At 39.0% G+C, this 22,990-nt stretch overlaps 1 protein-coding gene across 6 annotated transcripts in view; it reads left to right on the top strand.

Annotated features, from left to right (window-relative positions):
* Positions 1–22,990, top strand: part of nrxn2a (neurexin 2a) — a 462,873-nt gene that overhangs the window by 321,037 nt on the left and 118,846 nt on the right. For 2 of the 6 annotated variants that reach the window (XM_053688022.1, XM_047161861.2), the window contains exon 1: positions 16,482–18,227. The exons of the other annotated variants lie outside the window; for them this stretch is intronic. In XM_053688022.1, coding sequence (XP_053543997.1) covers positions 17,924–18,227 — 304 coding nt within the window. In that variant the 5' untranslated portion in view covers positions 16,482–17,923. Of the gene's footprint in view, positions 1–16,481; positions 18,228–22,990 lie in introns of those variants that run through there. 6 annotated transcript variants of the gene reach the window in all.

Below are 22,990 nucleotides of genomic sequence, written 5' to 3'. Positions count from 1 at the left end.
ATACGACTATGAGGCACACTATATTTTTTTTTCCAAAGGACATCTAGTTGAAAATACAGTTAGGATTAAGGGATGCAACAAAAAATTTGAGCCAGACAGAGATATTTACCTTTGTTTGGCAGTAGTAGTGATATAAACATATCACATTCATGACCCCTGTTCATTAACATTAACATTAACATTAATACAGCATTCATTCATTCATCCTTAGTAACTGCTTGGTCAGTGTTGCATTGCTTTAAATTAGGCTCCTAGTTTGTTTAGATTTTGGAAAATAGAACCTACTAAATTTGTTAGAAAATATCACAGGCAAAAAATAACACCCGCGGAAGCGAGATTAAACAAACAATCCAGCACACATCTCTACCTGAGACCAGTTATGAACTAGAGTGATGTAGCTGAAGTTTAGGAACTGTCAGACTGCTGCATTTCTACCTCATTTCTCCCTCAGGGTATCCCCCCCTTTTCCACCCATCTTTTCCAGTGTTTCTGGGGCATAGAGATAGGGTGCATTTAAAAAATAATAATAATAAAAAAAATTTAAAAAATAAAAGTTGCCGATGGCGGCATTGGCTAAACAGAATGTAGCACATTTATTTGATATATGTCAGCATCCAACCTGATGCACACTGGTTATAAATGCACTCAGAGTTTTTCAGTTACCATCGGTTGAATAACAGCTCAAGACCGTGTCCAGTTGCAGCTCTGTCAGTGCTCTGGAGCGGCAGCAGGCCAAGTGCGGCCGTCCACTGGTGCAGAGCTGTATTGTTTCCTTTTAGCTCTGCCAAAGCTATCCTGCTAAATCACTTTAACAGCATGAGCTTTACTCGGAATGGACTCATAACAGCATAATAAGCCACAGGCTGTGGCGGCTGGAGCACATTTACAGAGAGAAATCCTTTGCCTTTCAGCTTCTCAGAATTGGATTGTGAGAGCCAGGAAATGGTCCAGTTCAGAGCCACTAATTTATTGGCTGCACTGCTGAGAATATGAGTAGGAGAGTACCTGAAGTAAATACAGTGTTTGTGGAATCCAGCCACCCATAAGCATCATCATCCTTTACTGGCTGCATGTGCAGAAGCGGCTGGGTGGCTGTGAGGAGTGGAGCCATTACTTTATCCGTAAATGAGACTATTTTATTTTTTCTGGCAAATAGCACGTCCGCAGTCTTGTTTTTCTGTTGTTTAATCAGTTTGTAACCAACCGAAATAAAATTATCATCATTAATGCCAAATGCAAAGACACAACCCTAAATCATTTCGGGAATGAACGTTCCGAGGAAATGTTATTTTTCACGTGACATGATGCAATTTTTGCACATGTTGGAGTGAGTACAGGTAAATTAGTGTCATATTGCCATATTACTGTGGTTCCATGCGAAGATGAAGACATCCCAATGATTAAGTGTGTGGTCAATTCGCCTGTCTTAATATTATTATTAAGACACACAAATTAAAAGAGCGCTTAATCTTAAAACTGTCAAGTGCTTTTAAAGTGGCATTAGGCAATGACATTAGGCAGTGGGACAGATGCATTCCACTGTAGATGTAATCAAGTTGTAATCAAGGTAATAATATCTCTATAATTGTTTTCTTCTTGTACAAATAGTGACAGGGGAGGTATGTGCTGTGCTAATGTTTCCAAGCAATTTAATCACATGTCATATTTTCATGTGTTTGTCATATGTGATATAGGCCAGTGGTTTTCAAAGTGGGGGCCGCCCGGGGGGCCTCAACAATGTGGTGTGCCCATTCCTCCCACTAGTATGTTTTCTCTTTCTCACACTCAGACAACCACGCAATCAATTCCTAATTTAATGTAAGGTAAAGATGTAAGATGCAATTGTTAATTTTAAAAAAAGGGGGGGGGGGGGTATATTCAGAAATCTGTATTTTTAATGTGTTTTAAAGACATCTTGCAAAGGGGGGGGCCTCTGACAAATGTTAATGGCATTTGGGGGGCCTTGCCCTGGAAAGGTTTGGTAATCCCTGATATAGGCAATCTCTGATTGCTTCATCAAAATCATAACCGCTTTATTAACGAGTGTGTTAATTTTTCTCAGTATCCATGGCGTGTTCAGATTTGTAAAGACACTTGATAAGTAAAACTGAAACTTGCCACATTTGCATAATTACATGTGAAGTAAAACAGCAATTCAAAATGAGGAGACGTGTAGAAAAAAGCTTCTCAAAATTTGAAATGAAAGCTAAAAAAGGATACAGACATGAGTGTGTTGTGTTATCTGAATGAAAAGCTTTTCATAGACTTTTTAAAAGCTGTTGGCATCTGAGATGTGAGTGTGCTCAGAATATAAAACCAATGTTATCACGGTAATAAGAAAGCATAATTTGGAGAAACCTGGGTAGTTTTAGATACTGTTGATTAATTTTATGAAATGTTCTCAAATAGATGAAACACTATTATAGCCCCTTCCTCTTTCAGTTATTTAGTCTGTTTCTATTATTATTTATTTAGGTCTTATCCATGGCTTTCCACTCTGTAACGTCATGGTTTGGTCATTGTTCCACTCCTTCCTTACCCTCTGTATCATTTGTATCATGATTTCTCCCCTTTGTGTCGCCATTTTCATTGTGATGAACACCATGTGCCAGTGTTTTGGTATCTGTTGTAATCCTGTCTCTGCTGATGTCATCTCATTAGTTTGCTACCCGAGTGTGTTCGTCTGTTCTGTGTCAATCCTTGATTGGTTTGACTGAACCTTATAGATTCCGGTTTTTCAATGCTTGCATGTGTTTTGATTATGTATTTTCCCTTTTTAGATGCTGCCTGCCAGTGTTTTGACACCTTCTGTTGACATCAGTTATGATTCTTTTGACTAAAATTTAGTTATGTTTTCACACTTGAATCATGGACATTCCTGTTTTCACCTGTGTCCCCTGTTTAATGATCTTACACAACTTTAATACCTTCCCTTCAGGTATTACATTTGCATGTGTAAACGTCATTCCAGAAGTGACTTTTCGGCTGGGGTAATTGACACCCAGGGGGCTAAATTAATCTGATTTTTTGCATATTTACTTTAAAAACACCTCTAATTACATATTCAGAAGGAGACACATGCAACATGGATAAGACATGCTATTTTTCTCAAATGAAAGGCGCAATCTTTCGCAGTCCTTGTGAATAATCCATTTTGCACTTTTTTTCGGGTATTATCATGTTTGCATTTGTTTTTATACACCCAAACTAATAAATCAGTGAGCATTATTAGCTGTTAGCATTTCATACAACAAGTAACTAGGTTTTCCATTGAGTTTTTAACTTACCTTTATGTCTTTTCCATCATACTAATGTGTGTGAACATCCTTCCCATTGGATGAGACCCTGTTAATGCATGATTACTTAATTTACTTTCAATGTGGTCAAATCTAATTTGAGAGCATAATAATTACCTGGCAATCAGACTGTTAATGGACTGTGACGAGGTGTTGATTTAAACGGAAGAGAGCGCGGCAAGCCCTTCAGCTAGAGAATTTCTAAAGAGAATACAATGCGCCTGGAGAGTCTGGAGCTTAAACTTCACAGTAATTTGCATCTATTTGTCTAAAGAACATGAAGGATTACATGGTAGGTTATTTAGGGAGTTGAACACCTTTTATATCATCAGACACATATGGATTCTTCAGTAGGAAACACCCTTGAATGGTTTAAACAGTCAAATTAGCACACTGTGCAGTTGTATTTTATCTAAGACCCTCAAACCTGAGGTTTAATCTTTATGAAAAGTTTTTTAATGTTAACATCAAGCTGATTAATATAATTGTCATAATTGGGGGTTTCATCTCAATGGTATGAATTCATACTGGGAGCAATATTTATTGAATAAGTACTGTCTCAGTCAGGGACATTGGTAATATTGACAAATCAGTATGGACAAATAGATTGTACGTCCGGTCAATTTTTCGTTTTTTCACAATCGCCCAGTGGACACCACTGCCAAAATGGTGCTTGCCAGTTTTTTCACAATTGACTAGGGATCAAACAGCTACCAATTAGAAAGATTTTTTATTTGAGATTTATTTTAAAATATATCACTTTTTTTTTTTTTGGTGAGGTGAAATTATTTTCCTTTTTTTTATTCTCACAATAACAAACGTTTGTAAAAAAAAATAAATAAATATATATATATATATATATATATATATATATAAATACATAAATAAATAAATCAATTTTTAAAAAACCATCAGTGGTACTTTAGACAGACAGACAGATAGATACATAGATAGATAGATACATAGATCGATAGATACAGCAATCCACAAAGTAGAGTGTGCAAGCAAGTATTCAGAATAATAAACAAACATGTTCAGTAAAAAAAAATAAAATACAGTATCGGATATAAAGTGGATATAGCCTTATATACACAAGTCCTCTGAGTGATTTGAAAGTGTCAGTGCAATACTGGAGTATTAACCAGGGGCTTAACCTGGCCTGGGCATTTTTTTTTAGCCCCAAATAAATTCACCACTTGGAGTGGTTTGTCACTACATAATTGAACATCAGTAAAAGAAGATGGCAGTGTTGTAATTTTATATGTTCAGTGAATGGAGATGAGACCAATCAAACAGCATTTACAGGAAAATACGTGGAAATTCTTGTGTCTTATTGGCTGACTGGTCTCAATTCCGCCAAACACTAGCTCACTGGGGGGTCACAAGACCATTTAAAAAATAATAATAATAATTACCAGTAAAGGGGTTGAAGCTGAAACACTAACATTCTCTGATGCTGACAAGGTGTGTAAATGTCTATATGAATTCCAAGTTATGTGAACATGATATGGGCAGTGCCTAAGGACAGATAACGTACTTTGCATGACACTGTAGCAGCTAAACCGATACACTGATAGATTAGTTGTGCCTCCCCTTGACACCAAACTAGCCTAGTCTCATGTCAGATGGCCAAAATGTTTTATATTTTATCGGTCTTCTAGTCCTACAAACAGTGATAACACCCGAGGCAAGTTATATATCTTGCAACTTTTTGTCCAATTTTCACATTTTTTAAGCAATTAGCTCTTATATGCAAGAAAAAAAAATGCATGGAAGCAGTCTATTTAGAAGAGTGTTTTAAAAAAGTTTGTTGATGGAGAAGTATCTGGGCTCAGTCCCGGATGATTAACAGTCCAGCTAACACCCCTGGTATCAACCCCAGGGAAGATGAATGATTAGTGTAATGAATGGTGCAAAACAGCAATTACTGAACCATGGATGTGTATGAGAGTAGTTGTGATCAACACAGCGACCACAGTGCATGATGAGTGATATGAGGAGTAGCATCAGTGCAGTAAGCAGAATGCAACCCAGTGCAAAAATTTTATACATGTCCAATGAGCTTATTCTTGGAATAGGCTTTAATGCACTATAATGTCCAGCACAGTGATGAATTGTTATACAGGGTGATCACTTGTTAAAAAAAAACAAAAAAAACACCTCCTGTACTTTTCCTTGCTACAGCAGAGCTGAATGAGTCTTCTACTGAAGGTGCACTTTGACCAGCAGGGAGTGGAAGGGATGTGATAGATTGTCCAGGATAGTTAATAGTTTCCTTAGTGTCCTCCTTTCCACAACCACCTCAAAAAGAAGAGCCAGCCTTCTTTATCAGTTTGTTGAGCTTCTTTAGTGCTCCGGCTCTAATGCTGCCACCCATATCCCCCAACCACAACACAACTACAATGGAAGTAATTAAACAGTTGTACATTATTAAATATACAATAATTTCCTCATCCACAGAAGTCATAGCATTCTCTCAGGGCTTCATGGCACAACTTGATGATGTAAGTATAGCTGACTATTTTTTCCCACTGCTGCACTACAGACATCGTATGAGGTGGTAAGAATGTTAGGTAAGACTTTTTCAGAAGGGTAATGTTAATGTTAATGGTTATGTGAAACCTGCATACGCCCATCAGTACAACTGACATAAACCTACTTTACAAATGCTTATTCTAATATGTGTCAGCTGACATCATAACTGTTGTTGGCAATTTTAACACCATGTTGACATCTGACATAGTCACAGAGGATGTGTTATTACTTTGTAGCTTGGTGCATTCCTGGTATGTCAGAGTGGCATGGTAATGATATGACATAGCCTGTCAAATGATGGGTTAGATTGTAAAAATAATAATAATAATAATAATAATAATGATAATAATAATAATAATAATGATTGAACAAAGGTGAGAATGTCCAAAAATTGTTCTGTGGTGTCTGCTGGACTCGACACTTGGTGGCAACATTGAGATGAAATCCTGTTGTATAACACTGTTACAAAGTGAAGGTTCATTATTGTTATTACAAAGTTGTGTAAATTTAATCAGGCTCTGAAGTAACATGACATTCATTTGGTTATTATTATAAGATTTGTATTAATACTTATGGCAATGCCATGGGACTGTGATGACAGGGTTATGTATATATATTCTCTGACTCTAAATTATTGTGAGTTTGGTTTTGATGCTTAACATGTCATGTCATCATGGCCATATGACTGTATTATCATTACACTGTAATATAGGTCAGCCTGGACAGTGTCATAATATACATTTTTTGTAAATAGATATTGTTATGACAGATTTATGAAAGCTGAGGTATGAGAGTTTTGGAGTAAGTAAATGTTTATGTAAACTTATGCCAGCTGCTATGAAGGGCAATTGTCATATACTCTTTTTTTTCTAGCTAGTATATATACTCTCAATCTTAGGTTGTGGCTTTTTAGTTATCACGGCATGAGGATGCATTTGTAAGGAATAAAACACGTAGGTGGTGTGCTGTCTTAGGAGATTAATCAATGACAAAGAGGTGTGATGCCAGAGGTTGATTAGGTTCCTATACCAGTTTGTCACAAAGTGGTTTTTTGCTTGATACCTTATCAATTTTCTCTTAAAAACATACAAAAAATTGTACAATTATGTGGCGTGTCCACCATGCAAGTGCCTGTTACTATAGAAACCGTAAGTATTAGAATGAATGCATCAGCAGCACTGTGATATACAGTATTCATACTAAGCTATAATGTAAGTAGCTCATGCAGCGGTTATATTTAACAATCTGTGCGGAAAAAAGATGTCACTTCTATCTTGCAAAGTAAAAATATCTTTCCCTGTCACTACAGATTTGCGTCATTTTTGAGAGCATGCCTGCTTTGCACATTATAAAAACACCTGGCCAGTTGCTCAGTTCCCATTTTGCACCTCTTTGCAGCACCCCTGTTGACATCTCCACCACATTTGAGGCTGTAGCTCACTTTTCCTGTCCTTTTCATTTCCTTTTGCTTCACGGGTAAACATGGTGGCTGTGGAGAGCCTGGCCACCTCTCATTGGAAAGCTAATTTGTTTGTTTGCTTGTGCCAAGTGATATGATTCACGGTGCCTGCTAGCATTGCATCCAGCCAGGACTGTTTACTCTGGGCTGCAGGGGTCCAAATGGACCAAGCCCTCATCACCCACTCATTAATTCTGCTGACAGATGGATGGCGAGCTGATATAGGGTGGCGGTGGGTTAGTGTGGGCTGAGGAGCCTAGCCTTAGGGTGTAGCCTATGGAGCATCCGTTTATACCTCACCAACACAGTACACGATTATGGGGTGTTGACTCTCACTGCATTTGACAGCCTTGCCCTGGCTAACAAAGTGTCTTAGATCATTGGATTGAGTGGGTTGTATGAGAGGAAGGTAGGTCTCGGTATGGAGTGTTGGATGAAGGCAGGGTAATAGCCCTAACTGGGATCGGGTTGGAGCCAAAGAGGACACAGGCAGGAAATGAGAGATGTACAGAAAGCTGACACTGCAGGAGCAGCATTCTGTGCACTGCAGTATGAGATGCAGAGATTAGATGGGAGGTACTTAGTCAAATATCAAGTACGACACAAGATATACACTCCCCAGCTGCTTTAATGGAACTTCATGTTCATTCATGCAATTATCCAGTCTGCCAATCAAGTGGCAGCAGAGTCCATAAAACCATGCAGATACAGGTCAAGAGCTTCAATTAATGTTCAAATCAAACATCAGAAAAATTTGATTGACATTCTCGCCTGGTCTTGTTCCAATCATCCAGTTTAGGTGAACCTGTGCTCACTGTACCCTTAGATTCCTGTTTAAGTCAGACAGGAATGGAACCTGATCTGGTCATCTACTGTTGTAACTCATCCACCTCAAGGTTGTGCATTTTGAGATGCTTTTCTGCTCACCATGGTTGTTTGAATGGTTATTTAAGTTAGCATAGCCTTCCAGTCTACTTGAACCAGTCTGGGTATAAGCATTTTCAGAACGCCGAAGTGACACATTCTGTGCACCATTTTGTGTAAACTCTAGAGCATGCTGTACATGAAAGTGTTGGACATCAGCAGTTTCTGAAGGAAAAAACAAAAAACAAAACAAAAAACAGCCCGTCTGTATTTAACTTTGCATGAATAAGCAGAGGTACAGGTGTGCCTATTAAAGTGTCCAGTGAATGTATAATTGCACTGCTTCTATTATGCTTTCTTGCTTAATAAAGGACTCCATGAAGTGTTTATATGCAGACACTTCACCGTGTGATGTTTAAATGAGTTCCTGCCCCTGAAGGCCACAGGCTACGTGTGTGATGAGGAGTGAGCAGAACATATGAAAGGCATCTATCACATGCTCAGTTGCGACCCTGAGGGAGGGCCTGAACTGGCAACAGGGCCACTGCAGGTGTTTGATGAATAGGCTCTCTGTTAGCCTGCACCGCTCATCGCTCTCTCAGGCCTGTTAGCATTAGCATTGATCTGCTCTGACTTATTAAGAATTGGGACATGTTCAGCGTTAAGCACACACCATTCCAGAGATAGATAGGGCGGTTTCCTAAGGTCACCATCTACCACGGTGTCTCTTTACCCAGAAACACACAAAATATTTTCAATGTTTAATCAGGCCTTTAATCCTGGTTTCGGATTTTGTTGCAGAAATCTCTCTGGTTGTTTGGCTAGACCAAGAGTTGTTAATATTTTTTAAACCTCTTCAGCATAATTTGCCTTAAGTACCCCCTGTGATTTCATGCAGGCTAAGGGTAAGTGAAACTGGATCTGGAGCTGGAGCTGAATCAGGGCCGACTTCACCACGTGGACTTTTTTTGTTTTGCCAGGGGTACTGTTGTTTTAAGTCAATGCATTATTGTCTCAAAATATTGTACAGATTTTATGGACAGGTTTTCATGTGTTGGTAATTAATGCTACTGTAATGCCACAATGAAAAGACTGTTGGCAACTGCATCTCAAGGTCAGCGTCTGTTTCTCAGTTTGCTGTCGCATGACCAGAGATTTCAGCAAAAAATCTCATTCAAAGATCTTCACTGCACCCGATCCTGCCTGACAGGCCAACCCACGCACAGCCTCCACCTCCACCTAAATATGCCATACTCCCCCACTTTCACTCTCTTACTGCTCTGCAGGGTGCACACACATTCACACAAACACACACACGTGCACACACACACACGCACACACAAATAAAAGCACAGGAGGTGCATGCTGCACCTGGAGAAAACACAAGGCAAACTAGCAGCCTCGCTTCAATCCACTCAGCTGCATTGGCATTAATTGAGACGATTTTCTGTCGGTATGTTTAATTATGATTAATGGCAACTTAATGTTTTGATAGCTTTCATTTTTTTCCCCCCATTCATGTTCAAGACTCCTTTTGTAGCTTGTAATTATTTAGATGTGTTTAAACCAGCTATTAGTAGGATACAATGCATCTGCTGTAATGGAGATAACCATGATGAACACAATACCGTAATCAAAAATGCTTTGATAAATGTGGCCATTAGTATTTCTTCCTATTACTGAAATAAGTGCCAAAATAATGTATGTTAAGTACAGACATACTCTTTAGTGTATTGTAATTTATGTAGTCATTTCATACGTTTCAAAGCGAATCTGTTGCGTACATCCCACCTTCATCTTCATATCTGTTTCCCAGAGTGATTTCCTTCATGTGTTTAAAGGTTCAGACAATAATTCAGCCAAATTATAAACCATAACCTTTTGCATTTGCTGATTACTACAGCATTGGGACTTGTACATTAGGACTTGAATATATTGGTCAGCTCATGAAATCAGATGATATCAAGGTTGGTGGTTTGCAAGATGAACTTTTATCTTTGTACCACTTGGTAGCCCCTAGTAGTTCCTTAAAGAATCTTAGATGAATGTTTAAGTTATATTGTTTGAATGCAGGGGTCATGGTGGCTTAGTGGTTAGCACGTTTGCCTCACACCTCCAGGTTGGGGGTTCAATTTTCACCTCCACCCTGTGTGCGTGGAGCTTGCATGTTCTCCCCATGCTTCAGGAGCTTCCTCTGGGTACTCCGGGTTCCTCCTCGGTCCAAAGACATATGTTGTAGGCTGATTGGCATTCCCAAATTGTCTGTAGTATGTGTGTGTGTGTGTGTGTGTGTCTGTGTATGAATGTATGTATGTGCCCTGCGATGGGTTGACACCCGGTCTGCACTGAGTACCTTGGGATAGGCTCCAGGCTTCCCACAACTCTGTGTAGGATAAGTGGTTTAGAAAATAGATGGAACAATGTTTGAAAGCTTTTGTTTGTTTGTTTGTTTGTTTTCTTTAGCTATATCACTCAAAAAATTAATTTCATTAACTCACTGTGATCAGTCTGGCCACACGTTACGATACGACTTTGATTCTTAAGGCAACAATCTGATATTTGATGATAACACTAAATTTAGTACGATATGATTCAGTATAGTAGCAACTGTGACAAACTTTGTTAAGAATCTGGAGTACCATTAATTTATCAATTACAACTTATTATACATATTATACAATATATTATTGTTTTTCATTATAATCTTTTTTAATGATAGACTTTTTTCCTCCAACTTGCCCATTATATGGGGTGAATTCTTATCCGAAGCACTGTATGCACTACCTTCCTCAGCCTTTTTACTGCTAAAAACAGAATGGAACCCTATCAGACTTATTTTCAAAACAGTAAATTAATTACGTGTAGTCGCATCAAGGGGAAGTGGTGAATAACATCATGCACGTAGTATACACACCGCTGTTTAAGAGGATTATACAGTGTGTGATTTGACTGCAGATGGCATTACTACACTGCATTAAAATACAAGATGCGAACTGCATGAGCAAAGGCTGAGTAAAACTCCCAGAATTCAAATTCCTTTGCTGCTAATTGTAACGCTGCTAATCATTTTTTTTGTTGCATTTCTCAGTTATACAATAATTACCAAGAATAACTTGCAGTCAAGAAACTGTTTATTGTTAATGAATTTGTTGAGTCAGTCAGGCAAGGACAGAAATGCACAATGATTTTTTTTTTAACTCATGTTTTTAGGTTTAAGGTTTTTAGTTCTGAATGTTGTTTGACTGTTTTGTATTTTGGGTTCTGTTGAGTAGCTGAAATCAAGGCCAGTTTATGTCAGAAGTACTGTCACACATTCAAAGACCTGGTTTTAGCTGCTGGCACTTCACAGTGCATGCAATAGGAAGAAGTATTTCTGCCACAGATTGTTGGGTTTGCTTCTGGTGGCATCTGGATCTTGGTTTTCATGCACACACACACACACACACACACATACACATTCTTCTTCATGTACCACCCATGATGATTGATGAGACAACCTTGGCCACCCCGGCACCATGTGGGAAAGGCTTTGGCACACATGGGCCCGAGCATTTTTTGTATCTCACACCAGTCGGCTCCTGCCACTTTTAATGAATGATCAATACAATCACTGTCCACCCTTCAAGCCAACGGGAAATTGAATTCATCTAATCAGTCCTGCTTAGACGACGCTGCTTGTTCACTTGTGAGTACTGTCATGTTCCTCGCCTCTAGAAACCCTCCAGGTTTGTTATCAAGCTGTTGGTTTGCACATGGTGCCTATTTACAGACAGACACATACATAAACATATGAACACGAATGCATTATTTGTATTCTTTAGACACAATTTTTTATTCTTTAGATACTGATTGAGGCGGACAATAAGCTTTCAAAAAAATTTTATGTAGAATGCATCAGTTCCTGCTGATAAGAGAACATCTGTGGAGGTAGGGAGGTTAATTTGTTTAATTACAACATCTATAGCCGATATTAAGGTATCCATTTTACCATGTATGCTATTTAAACTGACACATTTAATTGTAGATTCAGGAGGGAGATTTACTGCAAAATGTTCTAGTCCATTTCTCTCTTTCCATTCAAAGAATCTTAAACCACAAGAAATATTGTTAACAACAACCTATGAAGTGACTGAACCTTCCTAGAAAATATTATTCCTTTAATCAGCTGACCATACAGTGCTGCCTTACACTTTCATATACAGGAGAATGAAGTTAACCTGACACTCTCTCTTTGCTCCAGAAAGTCTTCTGGTTGTCATCGTGTAGCCTGTATTTGCCCTGAACATGCCACTTCCTCTTTGCCCCCTTAATAGCAGTGTGAGGTGCCACGGTTGTAAGGCGAATTAAATCAAGCAGATATCTCAACCGCAGGCCATTAGTTCCAGAGAAGGCAGGCATCAAGAGTAATTATGCCAAAACTGCCATTATTAATGCGACTACTTCATCCCCGGAGGCCACTGCACCAATGTCTCGGTTCGAAAAGCATGGGATGCCAGAGAGCAAAAATGATGTCTTTTCCTGTTTTACTTACCCCATTACGTTGTTGGTTTTCCTTGCAAATGACACAGCACTTGAAAATGCGGGGATAAAAATAAATGGCTCCAAAAAAAAATTATGATGCTCTACAAGAGCCCAGGAGGTCATGAGAGATTAACTGTTATAAAATTTAATTCCAGAGTTCTAGAGGGGATTTGAATTCATTCCTGCTCACTCTAGTATTGAATAAAATAGCAAGATAAACATTTTTTTATTGTTTTTTAAAAATGTATTTATTTATTTTTATTTTTTTGCGCGGGGGGCCAGGGGTTAGCACTGTTGTGAGAACGCAGTTTCAGCCAGTATGTGGTAAGTATGAAATAAAAATGGGATTTAACATTAGCCTGCTCTAATATGGTAAGTTGTTGAAATTGTGGAGCTGGTGGAAACGGAGATGATTGGTGCTTTGCTCCCCGTTGGTTCTCCATCATGTTCTCTGCATGCTGTTTGAACTTTGGGCACCGAGTCAGTTGGCGGGCTGTGGAGAGAGAAGATGGCCAACAGTAATGGCTGCCAGGCAACAGATGGTTAAACTCAGGGATGCCTCGCACAACGTCCCAGTTCACGGAGATACCATCATTCCTTATCGTGATGAGCCACCCCCGGGTTGGCAGATTGATGAATACTTTCATCTTGAAGAACCCTCATGAAGCTTTAAAAAAAAATTTATGTAGCATGGATGCTGTGATGGGTGTCCCTGATCTACTGACCCGACAATAAATGGCAACTCTTATAAATTACCATGTCCATAATTTTCCTGCCTTCATTATTTTTTTGGTTATTGCTGCTCCAGTTTCTCACAGTCTGTATACCACAGCCCTGTTAATTAATATAATACAACTGTAGTACAGGCTATAAGTCAAGTAGTATGTTATTCTTTCAGTAGCTCAGTGCTTAAGACATTAGACTGCTAATTGGAAGGTTGTGAGTTCAAATCCCAGCATTGCTGCACCTTTGAGCAAGACCCTTAACCCTCAATGGCTCAGTTGTATGATAAATGTAAGGCATTCTGGATAAGGGCATCTGCTAAATGGCAAAAATGTAAATGTACAGTCAAAGGTAAAGCTGTAATTTTAGTGTGTTTTTTTTGTTTTGTTTTTTTAGTCTGCTGTATGCACTTTCCTATCTAGAAATTATAACCAGGAACTACAATGCCCTCCACTAATATTGGTGCCCTTGGTAAATATGAGCAAAGAAGGCTGTGAAAAATTGTCTTTATTGTTTAACCTTTGGATCTTTTGTTCAAAAGATTCACAAAAATACTATGCTCTCATGAATATCAAACAATTGCAAACAAAACACAGGTCTATATATATATAACTTTGTTAAATATATGTGTGCCATAGTTATTGGCACCCTTTTAGTCAATAGTTTGTGCTACCTCCCTTTGCCAAGATAACAGCTCTGAGTCTTCTCCTATAATGCCTGATGAGGTTGGAGAATACATGGCAAGGGAGCTGAGACCGTTCCTCCATATGTAATCTCTCCAGGTCCTTCATATTTCGAGGTCCACGCTGGTAGACTCTCCTCTTCAGTTCACCCCACAGGTTTTCTACGAGTTTCAAATCAGGGTACTGGGATATCAAAGGCAGGACCTTGATTTTGTGATCAGTAAACCATTTTTGTGTTGATTTTGATGTATGTTTTGTCCATTGTCCTGCTGGAAGATCCAACCATGGCCCATTTTAAGTGTGCCTATTATGCTATATAAATGTGCCTAATTTTGTTTTAGAGGTCTCGTACAATAGGTTTACATGTGTCCAATTTCAAAAACACTTGCACTTTCTCATAGTTTACATTGCAGCATCACCTTTTTTTCCCCAGTGTCACAAACGACTCGTTCAAGGATCTGTTCACTCTAAATTCCTCCTTTAAGAGAGATTACTCTGCTCTGATTGGTCAGATGTCCCAGTCTGTTGTGATGTTGTGAGGGCACTGTAACTAGTTTCATGTACTTTCCACAACATTAAATATAACTATAAATGGACAATAATACGACACGTTGTTCTTTCAGTTTTCCACCAATGTTTTTTTGTCTTATTAATATAAAAAGAGACAGAGTGACAGTTTATAGCTGTTTCACCATTGTTCCACAACATCAAACATTAAACTATAACCAGATAAATATCTTGATGAATAATAATAAATCTAAAAATAATATAAGATATATAAAAAAATAATCATTGGAAAATTCTGTGGTTTATAGGAATAAAAAACTTTTGGATGTGCTTTTATTAGAAATTAATAAAATTTGTCATGGTGATAGCTTTCCATTTTGTGTTGTGTCTTGTCATTTATTCCTTACTTCTTTTTAATTCTTCTTTCTAAAGAATTGCTACACTGGTTTGTCTTGCCTAGGCACCCTATTGAGCCTCTACAGCTGTTGTGTATGGGAAATTAATTTGAATGTATGCAAGGCTTATTCAGGTCATATTAAATCACTGCACAATTGTAAGTTTCTGTGAGATAATGTACGAGGAAGAGGGCAGAAAAATCGCTGTCCTGTAATGCAGCCTGAGCAGTAGTTTGAAAAAGATGCAGTTGGCTAGCTTCATGTGTTTCGGAGAAGCACGTGTCAGCCTTTACACTCCGTGGTGGTGGTAGTTGTATGATGAGTGAGAGCTGACTGCTTAGTGGGAATTGGCGGGTGTCTACATTAGGGGGAAAAAATCTAAATCCTGGTCATCCACTATTCCCCTCTACTGACTAGATAATGTTCAAAGCCATGCAAGACGTTTCACCTGGTCTCAAGGTTATCTCATGTATATCTCAGGCACTTGGTTGAAGAGGAATGAGAATCGATTAGAGTTGTGCAGCCACCTCAACTCTCTTTAACATGGGGGTAAATCTCGATGAGTGGAATTTCATGTACATTTTAACTTTGTGGCTATCTGCAGCCGTTAGCCGTGCCTGACAGCCAGGATTTACACACTGTGGTTGTGTATGCTGTGAAAAGGAGTCGCCTCTCCCCTCTCATGTGCACCACTCCTCAATCAGCTTTGGCGCACCAGCGATGGTCCGCTCCCTGTTTCCCTCCCTGTGGCTGAGTAATGGCCCGCTTTTCCCCTCCTGTCACCATGAAAGGTGGCACTACCTCCATTCTGTTCTGCTTTTTTTTTTAGCGCACCCTTTCAACCGGCAAGGCAATCCCAACTGAGATCTCTATCCTGGTTGATTTATTTGATGTATGGTGTTGCACAGAGTCAGTCTTTCTCTCTATTCTACTCTTTTTCTCTCCTACTCGCTTTCTTTCAGAATTCTTGACTCTTATTTAAACAGAGCTGCATTGTTTGCATCACTTTGTGCCTGTCTCTGATTGCCTTTTAGCACCCTACACTTAACAACAGGCAGGATTCTTTTGGAATATGACAAGCCCTTGCTAACAGAGCTAATCTCCATCACAAAGGATTTTGCACTATGGTCTTAAGAATTGGGACAAGTGGAGAGCAAAAAAGAGAGCCTTCATTTTATCAAATCTGGTGTAAATTATTTCATTTCACAGGGGTGGGGCGCTGGGGGCTAGATCTGGACCTTCTGAATGTTTCCAGTTCCACATAATGTAAAATTGAAGGATCTGCAAAATCTTTTGATTTAATACCTTCCAAAATCCTAGAGACTGATTTGACTCATCATCGTTCTGCTAATTCTGGATGCACTACACTGCAGTCTTGGTGCATTTACAGATGCTAAAGTGAGGCAACATTACCTCTGATTTGTTGGCTTGGGTGTTCACGATCGCTTGTATTTGATACTTTTTTTTTTTCTTTTGGCTTGTCTCTAGGTCTGCCTGTGTGCTTATGCGCTGTGTTGCCTGCCTCCTCCACCTCCCTCCCCTCTCCCTCTCTTGCTCTCTCTCTCTCACAGACACACTACGCTGCTCTCTTTCCCCTTTTCTTTCTCTCTCATACCGTGATAGTCATTGCCTATGGTTTTAGAAGGAGGACTCTGTGTCCTGGTTTGCATTTTCATGGAGAACAGCCAAGAGTCTTCATTTCTGTGCTCTCTGCTCACAGTCCTGACTATCCTGATATTGTTTCCTTCAAGGATTCATGTTGGAGAAAAAGAGGATGCGCTATCTGGGAGTTTTTGGTTCTAATTAGCCTGTAAAAATCTGTGCAACATCAGCAAACAGTTTTCCTGCCATCTTTTCTTGCCTCTCCTCTGGGAATCATCAGTGTCCTAGGGAGTGTGTCCGTTTCTAGGAGAGGAGAGGAGAGAGCAGGGAACAGGAAGGAGAGCAGTGAGGGGGATGGAAAGCAGTGCTAATCAATACAGAGTGCACGTCAGCAGCTGAGAGAGAAGAGACGGAGAGAGAGAGAGACTCTCGGCTGCTTGCGCTCTGTCCCTTGTCTCGGCACTCGCTCTCTTGCTACGGCTCAGGCTCTGGAAGGTGAGGGCTTCAATGAGGAGTGTTATTTCAGCTACCAGCGCATTCTAGGACTCATGGGGAGCTTGCATTTATTTATTTATTTACTGATTTTTCCCACTGTCGCGCTGCAGCAGATTTCTCTCTCTCCCTCTGCTGCTTTTTCTCTCCATCAGAGTTTGCCTTCCTGCTGCCTTTCTTTGTCATCCCATATCATTTTTCTTCTTTCTTAGCTTTATTTGCCTTTCTTTCTTTATATCCTTGCATCTTTTTAGAATAATCCATTTTTCCTCCTGGGATGTTTCTTATCACTTCCTCTGCAGTGGAGGGGCCGCCCTCTGAGGGAGAGTGGTCTTAACAGAGCGTAAGCTGTACCTGAGGCTGGAAGAGACAGAACGGGGAAAGAGAGAGAGTCACCTGGAGCACTTTTTCTTTGCTTCATTAAGCTGATTTTAATGTTCTGATGCATTAAATAATGGCTGTTGTAGTCATGTGAAAGCCTTTGGGAATTGCCTTTACAGATGTTTACGATTCTGGCAAGATTGTGTTGTTTTGTCTGATTGCAGACAAACTACCCTGATTTTCTGTCTTTTTATTTAATTGGGAATTGAACCAAGACAAATTGGCCAAGAAGGACAGCAACACATTTTTTTCCCTACTGGATTTTGAAAGCAGACTTAACAGAGACTGAGGAGCTTGTTTTTTTGTTTTTTGTTTGTTTGGTTTTTTTTCCAATAATTTTTGGCTCTTTGGAAACCTACTGCAAAAGGTTTTTTTCTTTTCTTTTTTTGGTGTCCATCACACCGTTGTTGCTGAGCTGTTTACTTGTCCTGTGGATAATGGCCGACATGGGCTTCCCTTTCTGAGATGTCTCCTGTGCAGCAGCTAGGACAGATGGGAGGTGGCAGGGCCTGGTGCGGTACTTCCTGCCCTAAGTTGGAGGTGCTGCTGCTGGGCTGGGAGTGTGGGGGAACAGGCCTGATGGGCCTAGGCACCTGGTGGAGGTTGGCATTATCTCTGGTCCTACTAGTCTCCTTGCCAGACAGAACAGCCAATGCTCGCGTGTCTTCCAGTCTGAGCACCACACATCATGTCCACCACTTCCATAACAAGCATGGGACTGTACCCATCGCCATCAACAGGATGCCCTTCCTCACAAGAGGGGGCCACGGTAAGTCCTCATCCCAGGTTCTGTCCACACCATCTTTCCATCTCACTTTTGTATAGCACAAATATGATTTAAGCAATTTTATTAGGTTTGCGATCTTACTGTCGAGATCACTTCTTACAGTGATATTTGCAGCCATGATTGACATCATGGTGTTCTGCAGCACTCCATGTGTCCTGCACACATGCTTTGATCCTTGCCTCTATTCCACTCTTTATAGATCACATTGGGAGGGGTCTCGGGCTCTCTTTTTGCTTTGCTGCAGATCTACTAGAGAGACAGATATAAAGAAGAGCTATCCTTGCCAGTACTTTCACATTTTATGTCAGTCAGTGCCCGCAATCTGATAGAGATGAGTTAGTCTATCTCCAAATACATCGCTGTCATTTGTTGCATGGCCAGTATCTGTTTTCATTATGTATATATTGTACGGTTTGTATGGGCATACCTTTTTTCAGCATGTGGTATTAGTGTGTGTACAGGGTGACTTATGTAAGAGAACCTCATTTGGAACAATTTTGCATCAAGTCTGATTTAGAGTTACAATTTGACATGATCTACTCTTGGTCACAAGGGGGTTTGGCTGCATCTGGATCTTGTGAATGTTGACAGCTCTACATCCACTGTAAAACTGGAGGATCTCCAAAATCTTTTGAGATTTCCCAAAGCCTTTGATACTGATTGTTCACCCTTGTTACCAAAAGAACCCTTCATGTTTGCTTGTCCTACAGAAATATGTATATTAACTGTCACTGAACAAGATGCAAGTGCCATTCATTTTTCAGCATATTTAAAAGCTGTTAGTCTGTTGAATAAACAATAAGTACAAAATAGAGGCAACCTGCAACAGTAAACACTGTGACCTTACTACTCTTTTAATCATGTATGCATTTAAGTTATTTTCAATGGAAACATTCCATTGACTAAGAAAGTATTCCTCTTTGAAAGTATGAATGCATTCACATACAAGTAGTAAAGGTTCTCGGTTATTGATTGGTAGGTTAAGAGTTCAAATATAAGCACTGCAAAGCTCCTTTGAATTTATCAGATACAAAGACATTTCACTGCATTGTACATGTATGTAAAATCACAATAAAGGTTAGGAGCATAAAGGCCTTTGGCAAAAAGTAGTGTGAGCATGATTTTGAGTTCCCTCTCTCTCTCTCTCTCTCTCTCTCTCTCTCTCTCTCTCTCTCTCTCTCTCTCTCTCTCTCTCTCTCTCTACCAGTACAGATTATACATTTTTTTGGAATCACATTTCTGGATTCTACAGTGAAAACATCCAAATGGTACAGCAGAATTCCTAATGAGATTGGAAATTTAGACTATGGATATTTCACTATTGCTTTCAACACTCACACACCTTATTTGTTCAACAGCTTTTGATTAAACTTGCTAAATAAATATTTAAAGAACAGCTTTTATCTCTGAGGGCACAACAGCACATGCTCTCAAATAGATGCCCTTCAGCAAGATGGGGTCAGACAAAGTTTTGTTGATGCTGTTGACCATTCAGAGCTTTAGAGAAAGAGGAGGATGGTAAATAGTAGTTATCCAGATGGACAGCTCTCCATTGGGGTATGGGTCCAGTGTCCTTGTTTACTGGATTTGTCTCTCTGACAATCTATAGCCATCTCAACATTAATCTCGTCTAGACTAGCCATTTATCTGCTGCAGAATTTCTAGTGTCTTTACTACAGAAAAGCATGCCCCAGATTAATGTCTACATTGTGCTACTGTTCCTTACCGAGAGGATCTCACATGGTCTCAACCTCACAGTATTAAAGCCTGCTAATGTTCTGGCTCGGTTACACAATTGATAGATTCAATCACTAGTTGATACTGTGGAGCCTTTCAATTTGACTTGTTCATTTAATTATGTTGTAATATAGGTTGTCCCCAGCTGCAAATAGCAGATAATAATCCCTGTTATTTTTAGACACACCCATCAAATTATTCTGTTTGTCCATTTGGATCATTTTAGAATTAAATCCCTTTCAGTATGCACAAGATGAACGTTTAATCAATGCAAATTGCGGGATATCTGGCCACCATCTTTAAAAGTGTCAGCCCTAATACAAGAGAAGCGGCCCCCAAACCATTCACCCTTATTGACCAATTTGCCAAATTCAATCAGTATGCACCCTCCACACACGCCATTCCACCAAGTGGCAGGAAATTGATGGAATTGATATGTTGATTAGAGGTATCATGGTAGCCTGGGAGATGTGAAGGAGTCTGAGGGATGAAGGAATGGTATTTGCTTTTGAGGGGAGGAAACCTAGTGTCACTCACAGCTCTGACATTTACATCATGTGACAAATGTCTCATCAATCATGGCTTTCATAGGGACTTTCCATCTGACAGCATCAGTCTACACAGTGGGCCTACAGATCATGTCTTGTGGCTTGTTTATGTATATAATAAAGATTTGTCAGAACAGTTTAAGCAAACATGAAAACTACTATGAAATAAAACATCAGACATCTATCACATATCATGCAATTTAACTGTAACCTATAAAGGAACTTGAGTCACCTCCAGAATTATTGACCAGTCTTAAGGGAATGGGCATAAATGTTCAGTAATTGCTTCATTCCGGTCAGGGTTGCAGTGAATCCAGAGCTGGACACGAGGCAGGAAAATCACCTTTGTCAAAATATAAACATTACCCACAATAATTCAAATTTTCCACTTCAGAACTAAGGAAATATATAGAATTATTCATCTTTTTGTCTCAAAAACTTGTGTTGCAAAATTATTGAAAATCAATGCAAACTGGTCTTTTAAAATGTGTGCATTTTTATTTTGCTGTCAGTATTCAAAACCTGGTTGCTCCCAGGTTGTCAAATATGAGGCTGAGCATATGTATATGTATCTTTTTGTCATCCAGCAACATTGGTAAAAAACAAAAAAAAAACAAAGAGCTTTCAACACAAAAGAGATGGATGGTTGCTGACATGTGTATAATGGATATAAAAATACATAAGCATATGAAAATACCATGAAATACAATTGTAGCCATGATTGTAGCCAAGGTTGGACTTGTTGAAATTTTGCCAGGAATAAGGTACATTAGTATACCTCTGAAAGGGTCTCTATAGTTGTTCAGCACTTTTATTCTATTCAAGGAAGTCTTCACCAAATATTAAGTTCATGGGTGCTAGTAATTTCAAGGGTAAGAGGTTTGTAGGAAAAAAACAGCTCTATTTAAGAAATAGTATTGTGTTTAAATAAAAACAGTGTCTCTGTTTGGTTTTGCTTAAAATACTGCATGGTACTATTTAATTAATTCTTGGGAAGGATGCCAATATTTTTGTTGTAGACCGTGTAGTATTTTAATCAAAATAGCTGTTTTGACTTGCATTATTACTGACTTCAATATACTTCTCAGCATTTTAAATAAATCATATATTTGTAGCTACAATAGCCCTTCTAATGCAGTGATTGTTACATAAATCACAGAAAATGTCGCTGTTCAAAGTTTGGATTTTGCTGAATTAATATGCAGCCGACAAATCACAGGTGTTCACCCAACCTGAGAAATCCATTAACCATGTGCAGTAGTGGTGGCACGTTCATAGTGGCAGGTGTCGCAGAGCTTAACCATGTACAGTACATCAACAAATATCAATCTTCATAAAATCCTTATTCACTATATATCATACATATACAGGGTTGGGAGGGTTACTTTAAAAATGTATTCCGTTACAGTTACAAATTACTTCATAAAAAAAAAAATATATGCAATCAGTAACGTAATCCAAGTATCTCAATATGAAAGTAATGGAATCTGATTCATTTTGGATTACTTCAAGATCACATATGTAAATAAAGACAAGAGAAAAGCAATATGATCTAAAATACTTTTGTTTAGAGCTTATTTTAGAGCATTACAACATGTTGAATATTTGGATTTGTATTAGTAAACTAAATATACTTGTTGCTTGTCTGAGTCACAACTGGCAAGAGAGAACCAGAGCTATAACCATCCAGCTGTCTATATTGTGTTATGTCAAAAGCAGGGTTCCAGACAAAAAAAAAATATTAAGGAGCCATTGGCTCATATAAGAAAAAAAATAGGTGCCAATTGATTTTTTTAAGTGCCATATAAGACTGATCTTACGTTTAAAAAAATTTAAAACACGTACTTTCAGTCATCCTGTCATGTGTGTACGTCTGGCCTCTTTTACAGCATCAGCATTTTCATCCAAGTTCACTTAAAGTTGGAACTGTACACCTTTTCCAACTTCAGAACTATATACAGTCACAAAGAATCGTTCTTTACACAGAATCTGAGCCAGTGTCACTGACCATAATTATGTCAGCATCACTGAGTGTAGTTTGGCCTCCTCCTCTGTTTTGCAGAAAACCAGTGTTTGACACATGGTTCAGGATCAAACTGTTCAAGTGATGGGTCCTCTGTGCTGATCCTGATCAAGTATTCCAAGGTTGAATTACATGCTTTCTGTGTAATTGTCATACGTCTTGCACACATCCAGTCAATGTTTCTTCATTAGTAATATCTGAGAGGTCAGTTTGGTGAAAGGCAGCTCTTCACATGCAATCAAATAGACAGTGCTGAATTTTATTTTTAGGTAGCTTACATACATGCGACACTGCTTGTGCTAACTGTTTTTTTTGTTTGTTTTTTTTTGGAGCACTCTCCACCAAAAATACAGGGTGCTTTCTCACAGTCTTTTTCTTGAAATGGTTCATTCCAGTAATGAAATCTGTTTCCCCGCTATCTCTCTGCCCACTTTGGA

The sequence above is a fragment of the Ictalurus punctatus genome, chromosome 18, assembly GCF_001660625.3.
Source record: "Ictalurus punctatus breed USDA103 chromosome 18, Coco_2.0, whole genome shotgun sequence".
NCBI classification, from domain to species: domain Eukaryota; kingdom Metazoa; phylum Chordata; class Actinopteri; order Siluriformes; family Ictaluridae; genus Ictalurus; species Ictalurus punctatus.
Note: the sequence above shows the minus strand (reverse complement) of the source record. Positions and strands in the feature narration are given on the sequence as shown.